Source organism: Notolabrus celidotus, chromosome 2, assembly GCF_009762535.1.
Source record: "Notolabrus celidotus isolate fNotCel1 chromosome 2, fNotCel1.pri, whole genome shotgun sequence".
Classification (NCBI taxonomy): Eukaryota; Metazoa; Chordata; class Actinopteri; order Labriformes; family Labridae; genus Notolabrus; species Notolabrus celidotus.
This window is the reverse complement of record NC_048273.1, coordinates 24,206,846-24,228,085: the sequence shown is the minus strand read 5'-3', so window position 1 is coordinate 24,228,085 and position 21,240 is coordinate 24,206,846. Positions and strand designations below refer to the sequence as shown.

The following is a 21,240-nucleotide window of genomic DNA, read 5'->3' as shown; positions in this document are numbered from 1 at the left end:
TGACCTCAGGAAGAATCAAACTGGAGAAGATGGACAAAACAAAAGATAGAATAAAATCTTATTTTGCACATCTTGATTCTCAATGACAAAGCACTACTGCTGTTAGTTTAACATGTACTGCAGAGCCCGTAACACAGACTCTAAATGACTTAATGTTATTTATTTGAGAAAAATAAGATACATATAATAAATGAGGAGCATTAGTAAAGTCTAATTAATAAAAAGTAGACAGATGTTTGTTTTACCTGGATAGAAAGTGTGAAGTCCACCTCTTTGGTTTCTTTTAATCCGAGTGGGATCATGGGGACGTTGATGGCCTCACTGTGAAAAGACACAAAACAGTGAGTGATGCCTGCACCGTTTCTCTTTTTGTAAAGTGGGATTATGACATCTGAGCTCTCTAACGCAATGTTAAGAATTTAGGCTTTGTTGGCTACCTGCTCCAATCACTACGAAACACTCTGCTTTTCTGACCCTTTCAATTTTTATCTTTTTATGTTATATTAAAAAAAATGTATAGATGAAAAGTCTGCAAACACAGACATGTTTTTATACTTCAATTCATTTCTACATCCTTTTTCAACATAATTATCATTAAAATCGTATATATTACTTTGCAATGCTTCATAGAATCCCTGAAAAGCATCTGTTTGTGGGCGCTGGTTTGACCCCATGTAGTACAGTCTACTACAGAGGCTATAGTCCTCGAGTAGGGCGGCCCGGGCTTGATTCCAACCTGTGACCCATTGCCCCCAGTCATCACCCTTTCTCCCAGTTTCCTGCTCCTTCATACTCCCTTACTGTCCTATTCTCACTCTGAATAAAAGCATAAAGCCCAAATGAATACCAATATAAAATTAAGTGTTGTATTTTATGTGTAAACTGTGTGTTTTTGTGTGCCCAGGGTTTCACGGATCACGCATTGTAAACACAAACATGTAAACACACACACACAGACCACCGTCAAAAGCACACTACTACCCAGCATGCTCACTGCTCAGAGCTTCATCCTGCTAATAAGCAAAGCTAAAGCCAAGCATTAACTCTTAACGTCCCAACACGCGCTTCCCACAGCAACCCCCATCCCATTCACAATAAACACACACACGCCACAGGGTCCTTAGTGACCCTCTAATCAGGGGTTTATCCTTCCCACGACCCGGGTAGCGGAGACAAAAACACACCCTGCCTGTGAAGGGCCACACACACACACACACACACACACACACACACACACACACACACACACACACACACACACACACACACACACACACACACACACACACACACACACACACACACACACAGATGTATTAATATTACAGAAGATGGTAATTTAAGTCCAGTTAGAGTGCTCATCTTTGCATACACAATATACGTTTTTTAATTTCCAGGTATAATTGTGTGTCATGGGTGGCACATGCAGGAGGGGAGGAGTCCTGTGTGACTGTTTCTGTCTTAATTTAACCACAACATGTCCAGGGATGCTTCAATGTTACATCATCACTGTGCCCTGACCACTCCCTCACAGTGAATGTTCCCGACTATTACCTGGCTTCCCAAACGGGCTCACTCTGACACCCTGAACCCCTCCCTTCTCAAAGTCTTCTAATAATAAATTGGTCCTAAGAAAGACAGAAGTCTGAGAACAGATAAACACAGCACTTGGTGAGAATACAAACATGAAACTGATGCTTATTTTCTCCAATTAGAGCTCTCATTAGACTAATGAGTGTGGCCTGGAATTTGTGGAGCAAATAATCCATCCAGTGGGTATGTGTATGTGTATGTGTATGTGTGTGTGTGTGTGTGTGTGTGTGTGTGTGTGTGTGTGTGTGTGTCAATGCTGTCTACCTGTCCGTCTGGTAGACCTCCATGTTGCTGTTGAGCTCCTCCAGCTCCTCTTTGAGCAGCTGCAGGTTGCTGTTGACGAAGCTGAGCTCCAGAGCGACGGTCTCCTTCACCTTGTTGTTGCTCGTTGCTCTTCAGATATAAACACACATTACCACACATTAGTCACACACACACTTATAAACTGCAACACAGAACAGATTGAAATTAATTCACTCAAAGTAACATGAGAAACAAAAATCGTTATTTTTAGAGCACTTTGAAGTGTTAATTTAAAGAAGTGCTCTAAAATAAAGATGATCATAAAAATTATTGATATGTGTTCATGAAAAAGTTACAACAGTTAATAATAATTAACTCATTAATAACTGTTTCCATACTTAATAAACCTATTTCAGTAGTTGCACTGTATTAAATGTGAATATTTTCTAGTTTATGTGCTTCTTTAGGACAGTAAGCTGGGGGCGCTGGTGGCCTAGCGGTCTAAGCACCCCACATACAGGGGCTATAGTCCTTGTCGCAGAGGTCGCTGGCTGGACTCCCAGCTGCGACCGTGTCCTGCATGTGTTCCCCCCCTTTCTGCTCCCCAGATTTCCTGTCCCTCCTCAGCTATCCTATCATAAAGGCACAGAAGCCCCCAAAAATAAAATAAATAATACATTTAAAAAAGGACAGTAGGCTGAAGCTGCAAACTGATCCAAAAAATATGACATCATCTTAGGCTTAGGGGTGATAATTCAATAACAATAATTATCGCAATATAATTATAAACAGGAAAAGGGGGCGCTAATGAGCCTTAAACACTAGTTGCCCCCCAACATTGGACAGAAGTGGAAGATGGCATTGAACTGCCAATCATGTCGCAGGGTGAGAGGTAGGCGGGGCTTAAAGATGTTTGGCGGGGAATGTAAACACAGCTGAAACGAGCGACAGCGACACGGAAGAAACCAAGCGACTCAAAGCGGAGTCGTTAGTCTATCACTGTGTCGACTTGGCGTTAACTATTAATTTAATACACATAATTAAATGTACTTTCAGGATATGGGTTAAGGAAGAGCACAGAGACAACTTCTAGTGTGCATTTCTAACATGTCCAATGTCCACCATCACCATCCAGAAAATTTCATTTTACACAAAAGACCTGCTTCCTGTTGACACCGTCAAAATTGAGGGATTCAAGAAGCTTATCAGAAAACGAAATCCAGATACAAGCTAACAACTTTCACACAGGATTTGATATTTATGGTGATAATTATCGATATCGACTGATATGAAACATTTTATCGTGATAACATTTTTTTCAACATCGCCCAGCTCTATTTAGGCCTCTGAGAAATACTGACTGACGTGTCATGTTTTCTGACATTTGTTAGATCAAATCAAGTACTATATCAGGAGGTAAACCAACATATTTTAGTTGCATCTTCACGTCCTTAACTGTCTTGTTATCATAAATATTGAAACCCACTCTGAAGCTATAGCTTGCAGATTTAACTGCACTTGTGATGTCAGCATGACTTCATAAAACAGACCAAGCAGTGAACTTGTCTCTGATAAAAAAGTCTGTCTTCACCTCCCCTCCTCACTCCTCCCCCATCCTCAGTAAGACTCCCTGCTCCTCCTCACATCACAGGAGGGAGGGTCATCGTGCTGAGTAAAGCCAGCTCACACACCCTGAAGTAAAAAGCACACAATGTTCCTGTAAATCTGAGGCATCACTGAATGCTGTTGTAACTAATGATACACACTGAGTTTGAAACATTGCCCAGGAAAGTCCCAGTAATGCACAATGGTTGAATTATGTTGGCACGATGAGACATGGGTGATAGTCATTTTTTTTTTCTGTCAGATAGGTTTCAAAAGAAAGCTTAAAGGTCTTGATGATGAGTCATTAGATGCACCAGCAGGTGGGAGATCTAGGGAGTTAAGATTCACACAAGGTCTCAAGGCCAAAGGGAAATCTTGGCAAGACAAGGATGAGTTCTGGATCATAGATAAATAAAACAGATGTGGTAGAAATCAACACTTCATCCACTGAGTAAACAGCTTGTAGAGATAAACATGGACATATACAGTGAGAACACACCTGAGTTACAAGAGGTTGGACAGTTTACCATTAAATGTGTTTGATGTAGGGGTGATTCAAAGTGACAGATTCCCTGATCATTTAAACAGAAGTCTACTTTCCAACTAACGGAAAATCTAAAGGTAAAAATTGGAGCACAATCTCAGATGTGTGATCTCATTTCTTTGTCACACCAAAGCAGAAAGCTCATTTTACAGGAGGGGATTCAAAGTGTTGGAGGTTGTGTGGCGAGGCCTGTTGATAAATACAGTACAAGGACCTGGTGATGCTGTCTTGTCTTAGCTAATTACATAGGTTTTTTGTTTTCAGTTTTTTTTGTATGTGAGTTTCTGTCACGTATCTCTCCCTGAACTGCTTCTGACTCACTCTAATGTAAACATACAACTAATTACAACCCATCTCCCCCAGGTTGTATTTAGTTCTAATAATCTTTAAAAATTGAGGACTGCAGAGGAAATTAACATTATTCTCTCTTTTATGTCAATGCTCTGTATAACAAACTACTGTCCAATGACAAAAATAAAGAGTTAAAAAGAAAAACATTTTTTAGCACAATTTAACAAGGCTAACAGGATCACAGAGTCTGCAGGTTAATAGGTCGAGCAGCCTACATACGTCGTTATCTCAGTTTTCTCCAACAAAACACTGAAAAACAGAGCACGGTTTGGCCTAAAGATTACATCATGCGCCCCATGTATAGAGGTTACAGTCCTCAAAGCAGGCGGCTCAGGTTTGATTCGAACCCTTGTGGCCCTTAACTGCATGTCATTCCTCAATCTTTCTTCCAGTTTCCTGCTCTGTCCAAGCCGGAAAATAAACTTTGAATAAAGAAAGGTCTGCCCAACCATGCCACACTACATATGATATCTATTATCTGTTCTTGTTTACATACAGGTAGTAGAGCATTGTGGCATTATGGCAGTCATTACCGCAGCTACAGATCCAGCTAGTTTGGGGTGCACTACAGCTTAAACACAACATATGATTGGCATTTCAGGCATCTAAAATGTACATTTTTCAATCAACCGACTGGAAATCATGGTGCCATCTGTTAAATCGTTTAGTTGATTAAACATGCATATCCCTAACTTTATAGTTAATACAATAAGGGTAATACATTTTAGAGATCTTATAACTTAATCCGAAATTTCTATTGTTTTCAGTCCACTCTTGCCATTGTTTTCTCTGTCACGACAATCTGTGACCTGGAGAAACTGTAAATTGTGACTGTTTAACCGTCAGCTCCAAGGCACAGCTGAAGTTCACCTCTGAGCTCCTGTGAATAATCTTAATCTGTCCAGTTAGACCACTCTACCTTTACTACTCCTTTCATGTGTCCCTCCCTCCATTCCTCAGTCACACAGACACACACACACACGCATGCGTGCACACACACACACACAAACACGCACGCACTCACACACACACCTACATCTAGGATCAGGCCGAGGGCAATCTGATTAGTCAGCTTTAAATGGGCTGCCAAATATCCCCTTCATGCACACAGCCACTTGCACGCACACCACTGTGCAGCTTTTGAAGAAAAACTAACTCTGTTTCCCTCTGAGTGTTCGCACTGACATGATTTACAAGAGAAGCTGAAAACTAGTTCTGTTGAAGTGTTATATTCATGTATAAAGTTCCCGAACTGACGGAAAGACCTGGATTAAGCTGTCCCTCAGAGTTCCCACAGAGAAACATCCCATGTAGCATACATCATGACCTCTCCATCAGCCAATCACAAATCCTGATGAGCTACTGCCCCACTCTAGTCTCTAATTAGCATCTTAACCCTTCCCTAACCCCCTTTACTTTCCACCCATCAGGACTTATACTCAAACCCACTCCTGCAACTGTTTCAGACTGCGTGAAGTGAAACTGAAAGCAATATCCTTTGTGTGTGTGACTGTGTGTGTGGACAATTTCAGCTGACCGGAAAGAGGAAAAAAAAGCTCTGACAGTGCCAGACAAATAAGTGGGGGATGAGCTTGGTCTGTTGGGAATCTCTGCATGGGAACAGGACGGGAGGTGGACACAAAGCCGGCTGATTACAAGCGGGCGAGCTGTGTGGGGGTCCCCTTTGTCTCCGTGACCCACCGTCCCAACAGGGAGGGCAGGAGCTCTTGTTTTAGTTCCCCTGAACTGAGTCATCACTTTTAGAATAAAAGCCGTCACCCTGTCTAAAATGGAGTTAGGTGGAAAGAAGGAAATAAGAAAGCAGCATCTTAAATGACTCATAAGAAGAAGAATTGCTCCAGATGCCAGGCGGGCTGTGATGGCTGTAACAGTGTTTAGGGGTAATGCATCTGATAAAAGTTCACCCACAAAAAGCACTTGTTTTTGCCACAGACAGGCTCAGATTGTTTTTCTTAGCAAATTAAATTACAGTGAAAAAGTCCCTGCAGACAGAAACCACCGAGTCATCAGCCCCTCCAGCCAGCAGACCTTGTTGATGAAAAAGTGTTGAACCCTGGTAGAACAGTGTTGTTTGTGTACTCCTGCCTCCGTCACTCTTCTCCTTTGATTATTTTATTGTGTTTAAGACAAATGCACTGTTAGATCCATATTACTCGCCATATAAAACAAGAAAGTTGCAAAAAAAAACACAAACAAACCGATAGGCTGTAGATCGACAACCCTCATATGATGAAAACAGACTTTAAAGAGAGTGGTGTATCAGCTGGTTCCAGTATTAAGTGGATCTTACAAAAAATGTATTTTACTGTAGTTTAGTAAGTTATTATGTGATGTAATGTTAATTTATTGGGTACATTTGATGATCACCTTGCAGATTTTACTGCCCATTTACAGTATGGCCGATTGTTAAAGCAGCCAACTGCAGAAATAACAAAACTTTATGCACCAAGATACATGCCGTGTTTTAAAGATGCCTTCAATATTCATATCTTGACAGAACATATCTTAAAACATGCAATATATTATTAATTATTTGCAATAAGAATTCGGTTTAAAAAAAGACAAAAATCAATAATACATTAAACATTTAAATGTTGAAAGAAAATTGGTTATATCATCTCCTGACCCTGTGAGTTTCATGCTGTGAGAAGACAACATTATTTCTTGTGCTGAGTTGCATTCTCTCTATCTCTACTGAAAGGTGTACATGCAAAACATGGGGAAGTGACAGGTAGCAAAATGTCAGCGGCCAATGCAACATCATCGTCCATTTTCAGTCCCTCAACTTCAAACTTTTCCTCTCCTATTCTCCTCTCACTTTACAGATGAGTAAAACTCCTGACAAAATAGAGCTCACATGCAGATTTTTAACATCATGTGTTGCATTTAAAGAGTAATGTTACATTTAAAAGCAGATGGCTAAACAAGAACGATTAAATTAGGGATGAAGGGGGAACCGAAAGAGGAAACCAAGGCCAAAAACCGAAAGCCGAAACACCGAAATAAATTATTATGCATTACTAAGGAGACCGGGGGTGCATGCCCCTCATCTGGTTCAGAGAGACAAGTCATTTTTTCTGCGCTCTGTTCTCCTTCTCCTTCCTGCGAAAATTTTCTGTGGCCAAATTTTCGGTGCATCCCTACATTAAATGATAAATGTATTTATCGTTTCCATGACTTGTTGACTATCAAAGTAGTCATCAGTTGCAGACCTCTTCAAAATAGTCCCTGATATCCAACCTGCAGTCTGTAATCAAAGCTTACTCTCATCATGACAAAGAGAAGCTGTTAGCAGTGGTTGATCAATCAAAAATATCATAATCACCAAACAGTTCGTTGATTTTTTTCCAAACACAAGGTTCGACCATTTGTTGTTCAGACTTCAGGAATGTTAGGATCATGCAGTATATAGAAGAAGTAATAAATAAAGCACAAGTAATCCTAATATCTACCATCCGAACATCCTTTAATGTGAAGACTTTCAGTCAGAAGGAGTCCTGGTGTAGCAATAAAGGGAGTCCTAGATCCTTTAATTAAAGTTACTGTTGTTTTCTTGTCGATCTAATTAGATTCTGACGCGACGGCACAGAGAGGGAGGAAAGCAGCCCCCTGCTTTAATGAAGAGGCTCCTCCTCCTCCTCCTCCTGCTTACACTCCCAAGTTGAATCTTTATGAGTAAAAGGAGCGCCAGCAAAATAACTCCAAGTGAGTTTTACACAGAGCTCTATTCATGTTACCAGTGTTCACAAAGCTACCACAACAAAAGCCTGCACCAAATGTATGCACATATATTACATGTATACTTTCAGCCTTTGTGGTAATTTCCCTCTGAGTGAATAAGAAACGTGGTGGATTCTGAGAACTTGTTAAGAAGAGAGAGAAAGCAAGGGCAAAGACAGATGAAGAGAAACTGTGGGGATAAAGATGACGCTAATGTTCTCAGAGCGAACACTTTGATGTTCTGCCACCAGTTCTTTTTTTACTCACTTGTTTCTACACCAATAAAACTCCTGTGTGCTTCTCTGTGAATTACAGCTTCATAACACGAGCCAGCTTTAAACTTGTTGGAGTAAAAGTATCCAGCGATCAAATATTGTTTAGTATGAGCACAAAAACTACAGAAAACTGAAAGAGGATACAAAAATAGGTGTGAGAGAGAGAGAGAGAGAGAGAGAGAGAGAGAGAGAGAGGAGAGAGAGAGAGAGAGAGAGACAGAGACAGAGACAGAGACAGAGACAGAGAGACAAGCAGATAGAGAAATGAATATGCATGTCCCCACGAACAGAGCCATAAAACTGGGTGGTGCTAGAGTTTGTGTAGTTTAGAGGGCAGTGACCTCTGACCTTTTCCCATCACAGGACACCAGCACAATTGTCGCAGAGCCAACAAGCAAACAAAGAGCAACCAACGCAGAAGAGAGCTGAATAGTTTTAGACTTCCCTGAAAGTTCACAGCTTAATACATCAGTCAAGAAGACCTTTATGGGGCTGTTATTTTGGTAGTCCTATCTCTCCCCCTGTTGTTGTTTGTTTGTTTTTGAAGAGTCTGAGTACTCAGAGAAACCATGGACTGTATAAAATATGGATATAGTATCCGTGACATCACCCATCTGTTCCTGAGCGCTGTTTTGAAGCCAATCGACGGTGGCAGCCATATTGGAAATGCGGAACTCACCCAGGCAGAGTGTGAAGTAAAGGGGCGGAGTTTGAGCCTCCTAGACAACAGCTATGTGTTCCCGTCCAGGAGTCAAGTCAGTCATGTCCTTATTTGGGCAGAAACTCATAATCTTAATATCTTCTGAACCGTCGCGTTAGAAAAAACATTCACCCCCGTACAGTGTGTGCTGATAGAGAAATTAGCTACGTAGAGCCAAGCCGTTTTTTGAACCAGGCTGTAAACATGTTTATTAATGCTGCAAAGATCGTCTTTTTTGAATTGGTGTCTATGTGGTTTCCGGTGTTTCTGCAGCCAGCCTCAAGCGGATTCTTGATGAACTGCAGTTTATAACACTTCCGCATGGGCTTCATAGTTTGAGACCGGAGGTTGCCGCTTGAGAGAAACGCAGCAGTAACAGTGTGACAGGCTGAGTCTGAAAAGGCGCTAAAAGGGTTCACTGTGCACACATTGTTTTATGAGTCCACAGAGGTTTCCCTTTCTTCCAAAAAAACACATCCACAGATTAATAATGGTAAAAACACAAAAAGCAGTTTCATTGAAGTAAGATCCACCCCATCAGAGGAGTAGAGCTTTAGAATGTCTGGCAGATGTATCAGCTGATCACCATGATGTTTACCTACTTCTACTTTAAAGCAATGATACTATAAATAGCTCAAAAGCACATCACCTGCATTTACTCCCCAAAATAATTCAGCTTCCCCCCATGAACAAGGTGATGTCAGTGATGAACTTATTTCACTTTACCTGCAGAAAAGGTCCTTTTAGATTACACTACAATAACTCGGCATGACAACATTTGAAAGCCTAATTTTTAACTCTAAAAAACTTTGTTCTGAATCACAAAATCAACATCTGTATGAAAGAAACACACACACATCCCAGCACCCCACCTGAACAGGTTTTCTGCTCCCGCTCTCATGCGCATCTCCTTGTTGATCTGCTGGTTGATGCGAGCACGCCGGTGCTGCAGTTTACTGCGCTGAGTCTGAGCAAAAGGATCACACCCCTGTGGAGAAAAATAACACATACAAAAAGAAAATGCTATTAAATCATTAGTAAAGCAGTGGATTTAAGTTCTGGATGAGGGAAGTCTGCCTCCACAGTGGGCTGGGAAAAGTACCGTACAGGTTCGATAACAACTAAAGCACAATACATGATATCCTCTGACCTTTTGTTACACATGAAATAATCACATTTAAAATGAACGATTAGAAAAATATACAGTACAAATGACAAACTATGACTTAGCTGTATTTCAGTTCCATTTTACTATCTCAAAAACAGACAGCATTAACCAGCGGAGGATTAGAGAATTAATCCACAGACTGGCTCAACTTACAGCCAGGTTTCTAATGTTCTCCCCCACAAAAAACCTCCTCTGACACAGACAACAGATTAAAAGACAATCGGAGGATAAGGTCAATTTAATTAGAGAGATAAAACGTGACTCTCAAACACGTACTATGAAACTGGGAATTTAATCGGTCTAAATGTTAGATTACCACTTCCCCTGTTTTAGAATATTATTGAAATGTCTTCCGATGAGTCAATATTTTCCATAACAATAGGATATTATAGATATCATTGTTTTATTGTATTGATAGACAGCTGCGTTCTTTCAACTTTATATCAACTATTGAATAATGGAGTGATATTTCAAATACACGTTAAACATTTTAACCTCCAACAATGAAAAGATGCTCTTTCAGTTTGTCAGACTATGGTGGGATTCCTACCTGCTGAGGTTAATTTAACTGTTTCAGTTTATCATTTTTAAACCCCCCGCTGCATACCTAACATTTTTATGTTACACTCATTGTTTGCAGAATAAAACTTGAGCCACCTTGGTGCAGAACCTGTTTTCTTTTAAAGTGCAATATAAATGAAATAACCTTAGATGTAATACATTTAAACAGAAGTTGTCAAAATTCTAAGTATATCACTAAAATTAAAACAATGTCCTGATATTGTTTCGTAAGGCCTCTTTGCACATCTGCCTGCCAATGCACCGCTCTGACATCATGACCAGTTAGCCTCCTAAAACTCAAAAGGTCTGAGCTAACTCATCCTGTGTTGATAACAAAAACAACAGTGAGATGCCAGCAGAGAGTGTAATGTTAGTCAAAGATAGCAAAACGTCAACACGCTGTTTTTCTGGCAATAACAGAGTATGTTTATTTTTATCCCTTGGTAATCAGTATCTGTAAGGAAACAGAGGTCCAGTATCATCTCTGCATGCAAGGTTCCAACAATTTTACATTCAAACACAAAAAGTCACAGCCCTCAGGAGCAATTTGAGTTTCAGTATGTTGTCTGAGTAAACTTCCATAGAGGGCTGAGCATGAGTCGATTTTATCAATCAGTTCGCGTGTGTCTTTGTTTACTTCCTACAGACACTCACACATTAGCAACATGGCTGCAAGCGCCAGTGAAGAGTTTGATCCCCCCAAAATGTATAGTCATCAGGCGTTTGGAGGTGGTTCAGCTATGCGGCATCAAACCACAGTCTACTGAAAAGTTTGTTCAAAGGCTGTTGCAGCTAAAGGCAGCAGCAAGGCCGATTTATTTCAACATCTAAAACAGAGGCATGCAGCCAAATTGGGGAAACACGTCTCACTACAAGATGCACAAAATCATTACAGCCAACAAACACCTGCTAGAAAGGAGCAAATGTTAGCTATCCTTTTTACAAAACCTGCTTCTGTTGATACTTCTCCCTGGGGTGCAGCTGCAAATGTTTTGTTATTCTAGCTCTGGATTGACTTGTCCAGTGACTCAGTACCATAGACTGTATAAAATATAGATGTATCATCTGTGATGTCACTCATCTGTTTCTGAAGCGCTGTTTTGAGGCAAATCGCTCGGCAGCAGCCATATTGCTGCAATTGTGACGTAAAGAGGCGTTCTTTGAGCCTCCTCGCCAACAGATAGTGTTCCCGCCTGTCAATCAAGTCAGCTGTGCCTCTCATTGGAAGTCTCGTAATCTCAATATCTTCAAAATTGCTGCGTTAGAAAAAAATCACACCCATCACACATACTGGACATCTGCATAAAACTTGGCAGAAATTCCCTTTAATCCTACTCGGAAATCTATGGCATTTTAATAGTACATCTCATTGGTGACCTGTTGTGTCACCTTGGATAGAAAGCTGCCTGAGAGGCTTAGTTCAGGGCAAAAAGGAAACAAGCCAAAGTTGATAATGGGTGTGTCACAGAGTGTGTGAGGTTGTGATGAAACTGAGGCCACAGGAGAGGAGAGTGTTGTGGATGCTATACATGGTAATAACTTGGTATGGTTGTACAGCTGAGGAATGATCTGCTTTATGGTAAAATGTCAGAGCTGTGTGTGTCCGCTGGAAGACCTAAAGGCCTCTTCATTTCATTCCAACAGGCATCTTGCCATACCACCAGGACAGCTTCCCACACTGATTGTTAAATTACTGCTCACTAAAACCCTGAATCTATCACTCAATTAACCACCATTACATACTTACAGTATAAACACACGTACAGAAACATGACAGTGCTGTAAACATTCAGCACACTCCCTTTCCTTATCCCTGAGGCTCCTCACTTCACTTTCTTTCCCAGCGTGTACAGTCTCCCATCTTTCTCAAGCTCTCTCTCCCTCTATCTTTTTCATTCCCTCTCACCCAGTTAAGTTGTTTGTTTAGTATGGGTACGTCAAAGTAATCCTCAGAGTGCCCGTGTGGATTAGACTTCTGGCTGAGCTCCCACCTCTGCTCCACCGTCAGAGGGGCAGGAGGATGGAGTCACATCGACATCTGTGCAGATAAAGACTGAAACCTTTCATGTCCAGGTGAGCGCAAATCTTATTGTTCAGCCAGATACGAACAAGTGAGCAAGTGAACGCATTACAGGTAGTAGGTGAAGTGCCTTGGTTGGAGGAACCATGTTGGATTACCTTTGTCATACATGTTCCCAAAGTCAAAATAGAAACATCCTCACAAGTCTCATAGAAAGTATTTACAAATAGTTGAATAGATTCCAGTCAATTTAGCCTCATACACTTTAAACTCTACTAGGGATAGACTGATTATCAACCGGGCCGATTATCAGGGCTGATTATTAGCGCCGATATTCAGCATTTAGACCCATATCTGCATCGGCCTTTTTTAAAAAAAATCCGACAGCCGATAAGAGATCAATTTAAAACTGGGTTATTTTGGCTCTGATGCAGCCGCGCCTCTCTGTCTGCTGTCACTACTCTGTCTCCAGCATTGTCCCACCCACAGCATGGGTAACAGACAATCAGCCAATGAGAAACTGCAGGGAGAAATGGAACGCATATATATCACAGTGTGTGGCTACTAATGCAGTGGAAATCCTGTCAGAGGAGATGACAAGTTTCCTCATCAGTATGGGAGTTTGTTAAATTTAGTAAAAGAACAAAAAGATAGGGTGCTTGTGAACGCTCCAGACGACAAGAAATGTGCAACACCCTGTTCACCCACCTTTGCCTCAATCATCCTGCTGATTGCATCCTGATAGAAAGAGGAAGTTTGCTAGACTTGGGACGTGAAATGTTACATTAAGTTATCTGTTGTATTGTTATAGTTGTGTTATCATAACATTGGATATGGCTGTACTTTTTCTCCTGGTTGTTTGACGCGTGATATCTAAGAAGCAAATGAGAGTGAGAGATTCCCATCTGCTGTTTCTTTTTCGATAAATATCGCAATAACATTTTGATACTGAATATTTTGTTCACAACAACTGTGAGGAGAAAATCTGGTATTGTGACAGTCCTACTCAATGAAACATCAAAGTATATTGGTGTCAGTACAAATGCAGGTGTGTTACTGTGCACAATTAAAGGTGAATTTCTTTACCCCTACTCTAAGGTACATTTTGCCATGATCATAAAGTTTAAAGATCCTGTGAGAATCTTTCCATTCGCATCGTTTTTGGCGACTCCTTCTGAAAAGCTCTACGCTTAATCTCTTATTGATTTTGTCCTCTACATGTGTAAGTAAAAAAAATCTCATTCAGCCTTCTAGTCACAGTGAAATGTATCACTTACTGAAAATCTTAGTGGTGGACAATGTAAAACAAAGGTTGTTTTGGCAGCATGTAATTAATCAGTTCACCTGTCTCCTACTAACCAGTTCAAAACTCCTCATAGGAACTTACACCTGCTTTACTGGCTGGTTTAGTCATTGATAGCTATGTTGACAAATCATTTCGACCCAGATATTAATGGGATCACATTTTGCTTCTCAATTTATTGACAAGACTACTTCAGCAAAATAATGAAGAATGACAACTGTACAATAAAGTCATATGAATGGAGTTTATTTGACAGCAGTGGGTAGTTTCAAAAGTAGATATCTGATCGCTTGAGCTAACATGACTGATAACACCACCAAAAAGTTGCTGACTATGGCAAGTGATTTTGTTTGTCTCATAATGTGGGTGAAATTAGTTATTTCTAAGACCCATACGTTGCTTATTGTCTTGTTTAATGTTAAAACATTTAAGGAACAAATGTTATATGAAATTTTAGACTCTTAAAAATCATATTTATCACCATAGAGCATTTTTAAAAGGTCAGGGGACTTAAGATAAAGTTAATTCCTCTCTTTGACTCACTCCCTCACTACTTCATGACTCCTCACTGTGTTGATGACATTAATCCTGCACCTTTAAAAGGAGCATTTTGTATTCAGTTAATCCCACATTGTGGTGCATCATTAAATTATTGACATGCAATGTATGTCATAATCGAATAGCTGTATGTGATATCATTATTGAAGATGATATATAAGGTATTGTGTCATATTGGGAGTTCCCCTATGGTTCCTAATGATCCCTGATCTGCAGTACTCTTACTCCAGAATATAACACATGGTACAGATAGAGATATCAAAAGGGAGTTGTCACATTTCCTTAAATTTTAGTGTGTGTGTGTATAGAAAACTGATCACATAACCCCTCTTCTTAAAACTCTGCACTGGCTCCCTGTTTCTTTTAGAATTGATTTTAAAGTTCTTTTTTTTTTTGCTTTTTAAAGCTCTTAACAGCCTTGCTCCTCCCTACATCACTGATCTCCTGTCATTTCATGTTCCAACCCGATCACTGAGGTCCCCGATTACTTCCCTTTTAAATGTTCCTTGTGTGTCTCACAGAAGCACCGGCCAGAGAGCAATCTGTTTTTAGGCCACTAAGCTTTGGAACTCTCTGCCTCTGGACATTAAAACTGTGTTTTTAAAAGTAAAGACTTACCTTTTTAATCTAGCTTTTAATTTGGAGTAATTTATTTTTAGCCCTGGACTGCATTATAATTTATATTATTTTAATCATTATTATTTTAATCATTATTGTTTTAATCATCGCTTTAACTTTTTATTTGTCTTACTTAATTATTTATTTATCTATTTATTTCTTGAATTAATCTGATCTTATTAACGCTACCTTACTTTTAACTTTTCTTTCCACTATTACTTATTTTATTAATTTTACTGTATTGGTTATATTTTAAAGTATTTTATTTATAAAGATGCCTTTTTGTATTTTGCCATTGCTGTTGTTTTCTGTCTCTCTGTTATTCTGTGAAGCACTTTGGGCTGCAAATTTTTTATGTATGAAAGGTGCTATATAAATAAAGTTGAGTAGTGTGTGTGTGTGTGTGTGTGTGTGTGTGTGTGTGTGTGTGTGTGTGTGTGTGTGTGTGTGTGTGTGTGTGTGTGTGTGTGTGTGCGTGTCTCACCTTTCGGATGCTCCCGCTGTGGCTGCCATCTGTGGGTAACGTCAGGGGCAGGTCGTCGTCCGAGGCACCGTCTGACAGGGACATCTCAGACTCTCTGTGGAGCGTAATGTCAGTATTTTTTCTGCTGTTTCTTTTAAAACACTCTCGTGTAATTGAACAACAATCCCCGTTTGTAAAGTCTACAGATTTAAACAGCCTCAACGCCACAAGTAGTCACCTCAAAACGTGAAGTTAGCTAACGTTTCACCACTTGCCTTGTCGCAGGTTCCTCCATCGTGAAACAACGACAAAAGCAGCCAAAGAGTTACTACATCTCTCCCAGATCTGTATGGCTCCAGGTTAACCAAACGCTCCCCTAGTAGGTGAAAATAAGAAAAAAACTTCTTTACCCCCCAAAGAAGCTATCTCCCACTTATTTTACTGGGATTCCTCCTCCTCCGCTCGCCTTTTCTGACTTGTGTGCAGCTGCAAGAGCTTATCAACCGAGGCGGGGCTTACACGCAGAAGCCAGCCAATCACGTAGCAGCTTATGAAACTGACACTTAATGTATCGAATCAGAGCGAAGATTAAGACCGACTGACTGACTGAATGGACCAATCACAAGTTGTTCTAGGCGTCCCCCTGCTCCACGGGACGTTGCTAGGGCAACGTCAGGGCTGTGGCTTGTGTGTGGGCTCAGAAACCATTGTTTAAGCTCCGCCCCCCCAGAGGGACTGAAAACATGCTGAAAACATGTAAAGAAATTATACAGTTTTATTTACTATGGAGGCCCCGAGTACTGTGGCCCTGAATGACAAAACAAATTTACAAAAGATGGAACATTTATATAAAGTTGGAGACAAATTTACATTTTGAAAAACATTTTTACATTTTATAAAACAAAATAACATTAGCAAAATAAATTTAGAAACGATGAAACACTTTTACAAAGCTGGAGACAATTTTACAAACGACGGAACACTTTTACAGTTAAGTCTGACTCCTTTTAGCCAGACTACGTTTATCCTGAGGCTGTGTTCTGAGGCGGTCTCATCTGAATTCTGACACATGAAGGTTTTGCAGAGATATGATGCTTTTTCATCTGAGGTCTGTCACCTCTCTCTGAGACCCAAGGATGTCCTAATATGTAAACCATGTCGCTCCGTTTGGTTTCTGACCCCCCACGTGATTACTTCCGGATCACTTCTGGTATTTTGTACATTCCCTTTTCTAAAAAATTAAATGTTAATTTGATTCAGAAATGGTAAAAGTGTTCAGTTGTTTGTAAATTTGTTTCCTTAATTTTAAATTTCTTTTGGCCTTGGTGAAAGTGTTTTGCTAATGTAATTTTGTTTTATAAAATGTAAAAAGGTTTCCCAAAATGTAAATTTGTCTCCTACTTTGTAAAAGTGTTTGATCTTTTGTAAATTTATTTTGTCCTTCAGGGCCACCGTACCCGAGGGACTATGGGGGGAGCTTTGACACGATTTCTTTGGCATTTGTTTCAGAGCATATTCCAGGTATAAAACACTGGCACTTTAGGTAGACGTTCTGCAGGTAACAGGTTACAGACAGGCAGTGATAAGACTCTTTTTGTAAAAAAAATTATGTTTGTATGTATTTATTAATATTTATTTCATATATCTGTTATTTTAGATTTTTTTTTTGTGAGTCTATTGTTAAATTCACTATGGTTTTCAATCAAAAGCTGCATTTTTCCCTTGGTAAGTTGCAGTGAGTTTCGTGAATGTGATGGACTCCACCAAACTGATGAGATCCTAATGTGTCGGTCACTAACCATATGTTATTTGCACAAACCAGTGTTGTTTTTTTTTAAAAAAGCAGCTAGAGATATTTGCAAACCAGATCAATAGTGTTGGACTCCTCTGCCATTTAACTACAAACACATAAAACCCCTTAAGAGTTGTCTTCTTGGCTTTTTCTTTCACCTGTTCTGTCTACAGTACACACATTTGGTTGATCTAAATGATAAGATTGTTTTGTGCCTGGTTTAACAAATGTGTTGCCTTAAAAAAAGACCCTTGAGATGGATATAAGTGGAAGGAGAGCTCCAACTTTTTGAGTACTCAGTGCTGGATGACTATCAGAATTTTGGGGGTTTCCCTCCCTTCTCATTCATTTTAACCTCATGAAACCATACAAACTTGATTTGATTAAATAACCGGACCCCATTCAGTTTTCTGTACGTTGTTGCAGTCAGGCAGAAGTTGATGCTACTCCTCGGAGCTTCCTAATTTGTCCGGCCATATCTCCATATGGCAGGTCCTCCTGTTCTCGTCCCTTGCCAAAGAGATAAGGGAAGCTCTTTCCTAGTAATCAATAACTGTATCCAGGCAGGCAGACTGTCAGCTGTAGCTTTCCAACATTTAACTTTTTGGCTGCAACGCTGAACGCAACGCTAAGACCAGCTCACTCAGGGATTTATTGGGACAGATGTCATGTGTGGAGATTAGCAGGCATTTGATTGTGGATGGACCTTGATTAAAGTTAAAGATAAAGATAAGAACAGGAGATCTTGAATGAGTTATAGTTACAATTCAGAGTAAACAAAGGGACAGTAAGATACGTGTTTCTTCTCATATGCAGTCTGGGACAAGTTCTCATACTTGTGCATGAAATGCTCTTGTCCAAATATCAATGTCCAGTTTTGGTCTATGGTTATACAGCAATCGTTGAGGGTTGTTGACAAACTATTTATACTTGTTAACATCCTGCAGTAAGTATTAGTCTCTGAATCAGTTCAGTATTGTTTCATTTTTTTGTGTTAAATACTCTTCTGCAAGTCAGTCACTTAACATTGGATTATTACTGACAGATTAACAAGTAATCCATCATTAAACTTTTGGGCCGTAACCTTGAACTCTAAGTCCGGATCACCTGCAGGGATTTTGTCTGGACCGAGCTCCTACATGTGTTGTGAGATTGTATTGAACATGCAGAAAAGAAGAAGTTTGATGGTTGCTGTATGCTCATTCTAGCTCTGATGATGTGCACCTAACTTGTTTGCATTGTCTGCAGAGGTCAGATCCTAGCATGAATGTGATTACATTAGGAACTTCTGTTTACATGCACCGTGTGTTTGTTCACAGCTGAGGAGGCTTCTTCTTCAGTTGTTAAGCCAGGAGGTCAGATGGTTATCAACAATCGAACCATTACCCTCACCCATTGGCAGGTCTGCAATGGTGGCCATGGCATTCCCTCATTCCCTCATGGCTTCCAACTTATTACTCCTCCTGCCTGCTCCATATCTAGCATGAAGCTCTCTGCCGCCTCCCCCAATCTTTGCGCCACTCTCTTCCTCTCTCCCCTTGTCCATCTCGCACACTCAAGCTTTGAAATCTTTAACTCCTTTAAGTCCTAATCTTTGAACAAATATTTTGGAATTACTTAAATCAAACATAAACCGTCCTTTTTTGCACTAGGACATTGTAGTGCAGTAAGTAGATGTAGGGGATTATTTTTTTAAATATCGAACAACCTTAAAAATTGTACGCTTTTAAATGAAAATGTTTCAAAATTCTTAAACATCGCTGACTGATATAAGTGTAAGGGAACATTTGTAAGGTAAGTGGAACATTTGCATTTGAAATGTTGTGATTTAGAAGAATAAAACGTAACATGTAAAAAGTAAAACACAAAGTAGAGCATATGCACGTAAACTTGGGGTTTCCTGACAGTTAGTTCCTCAGCAGCACAAAATTTTGCACACCTTATTGTAAATTCTTACCTTCACTCAGGACCTGATGTGACACCTCCCTGTAAAAGCTTAAGACCCAAGTGTCATGGAAATTTGTATGGGTAGACAGATATCTCTGCAGAGATAAAACCCATAGACTAGTCTGCTGCAGAGAGTCACTGAAGTTTAAAAAATTCAACCTAATCAGCTTTTATCCAAGCTTTTATGTCACCAGATAGTTTGAGCCCCATGCTAGAATATAACACTGCGTGGGCCCCACTGGTCTACTACTCTTATGGATTATAAGGCCCTTGTCAGTCATGGGACCTTACAGTTGTCCTTAGTTTTCTATGCATAGAACATAGAAGTAATGCTTCTTTGGAGTATTTTCCACCTCATGTTTCACCTGAAGTGTCTCTCACTGTTATTCTGTTGTCAGGCCACTAGAGGGCACTTTAACCCTTTCGGAACATAAACATCTCTTTGTGAAGTGGCATGCTTAAACACCTATATTTGATGCATACTAAGAGTCTAGTTTCAATATTTCCCTTTTTTTATTTTTCAATTTTTTTTTTTAGGTTATAGTTTTTGTGCATTTTCGCCTTAGCCGGACAGGACAGCTGAAGAGAGACAGGAAATGTGGGGAGCAGAGAGGGGGAGGACATACAGTGTTTGTTTGAGGCTGGAATCAAACCAGCGACCTCTGCGATGAGGGCTATGGCCTCTGTATATGGCGCATTTAGATCGCAAGGCCAACGGTGTCCTGTATCAATGATCAGTAAAAGTTTGAAAAAATAGAAACTTTATAAGACAAATTAATACACTTATACAGAGGATAAATGAGAGTTAAATTGAGGATGATTAAGACATTGCAATAGTTTCAAAGCCAAGTTGCACCATGATTCAGGAAATCTGAACATACAGTTGAGCATCTTCCTCTTAAAGATAACCAAAAATTAAATCTGAGCCTTTTTAGTCATTTTTTTAACATAATTCCAAAGGAGGTATATGCAAGATTTCCATATCACCCAAGATCAGCCATGCAAATTTTAGTAAGAATCCATATCATTCATAAGTTATGATATTCTGAGCTTGCAGGTTCAGACTTTGGCCTTTGACTATTGTTTTCTCTCTGTTTATTTTCACTGCTGGAGGAACTGTACGAAGTAGGATCGTAAAGAAAGGTGACAGCTCTTGGGGCGGAGCTGCTGATGTGACAGGAGGTCTCACTGAGTGAGAGCGGGACAGGGAAAGTTTTATGGAATAGATGGTTACAAGGTGGGTAGGGTGGCTTGCTCTCCAGTCATTAGCTCCTGTGTCATGCACCTTTTCAATGGGAGGGGAATCTGGCAGGTAACAGCCACAGGAATATAGGACAGTGGAAATACTCCAGACTGAGACGGTGCTTTAAGGTGATTAAATATTAAGAGTAGGCCGTGATGTGTGCACTGTCAAATTAAATACATTCTCGTCTAGACATTAACCTTTTAGTAGAGGGGACTTTAATTCAGTTTGCTCATTTAGGTAGCATAAAGGTGAATGAACCTTCAAATTACTTCTGAGACACTGATTTTCCTGAACACATTCATTGGAAAATGATCCAGATTTTACTGGTTTCAGGTATTTATAAGGATATTTATTCAAGATATACAGTATGTGCTGATTAGGGTTAGGGTTAGGGTTAGGGTTACAATGTGATTAGGGTTAGGTTTAGGGTTATGATTCGGGTTAGTAGTCATGGGATGTTTGGCTCTTTTCAGAGAGACGGCTCTTTTGACCTGGCTCCCAACAAAGAGCCG

At 40.0% G+C, this 21,240-nt stretch overlaps 1 protein-coding gene across 1 annotated transcript in view; it reads right to left on the bottom strand.

The window, feature by feature from the left end:
• Nucleotides 1–16,257, bottom strand: part of rhpn1 (rhophilin, Rho GTPase binding protein 1) — a 31,100-nt gene extending 14,843 nt beyond the window's left edge. Inside the window, exons 1-5 of the mRNA XM_034705691.1 lie at nt 16,019–16,257; nt 15,765–15,858; nt 9,925–10,040; nt 1,858–1,986; nt 246–321 (exon numbers count right to left, since the gene is read on the bottom strand). Of these exons, the coding sequence (XP_034561582.1) occupies nt 246–321; nt 1,858–1,986; nt 9,925–10,040; nt 15,765–15,858; nt 16,019–16,038 (435 nt within the window). The 5' untranslated portion in view covers nt 16,039–16,257. The remainder of the gene's footprint in view (nt 1–245; nt 322–1,857; nt 1,987–9,924; nt 10,041–15,764; nt 15,859–16,018) is intronic.
• Nucleotides 16,258–21,240: the final 4,983 nt, after the last annotated feature.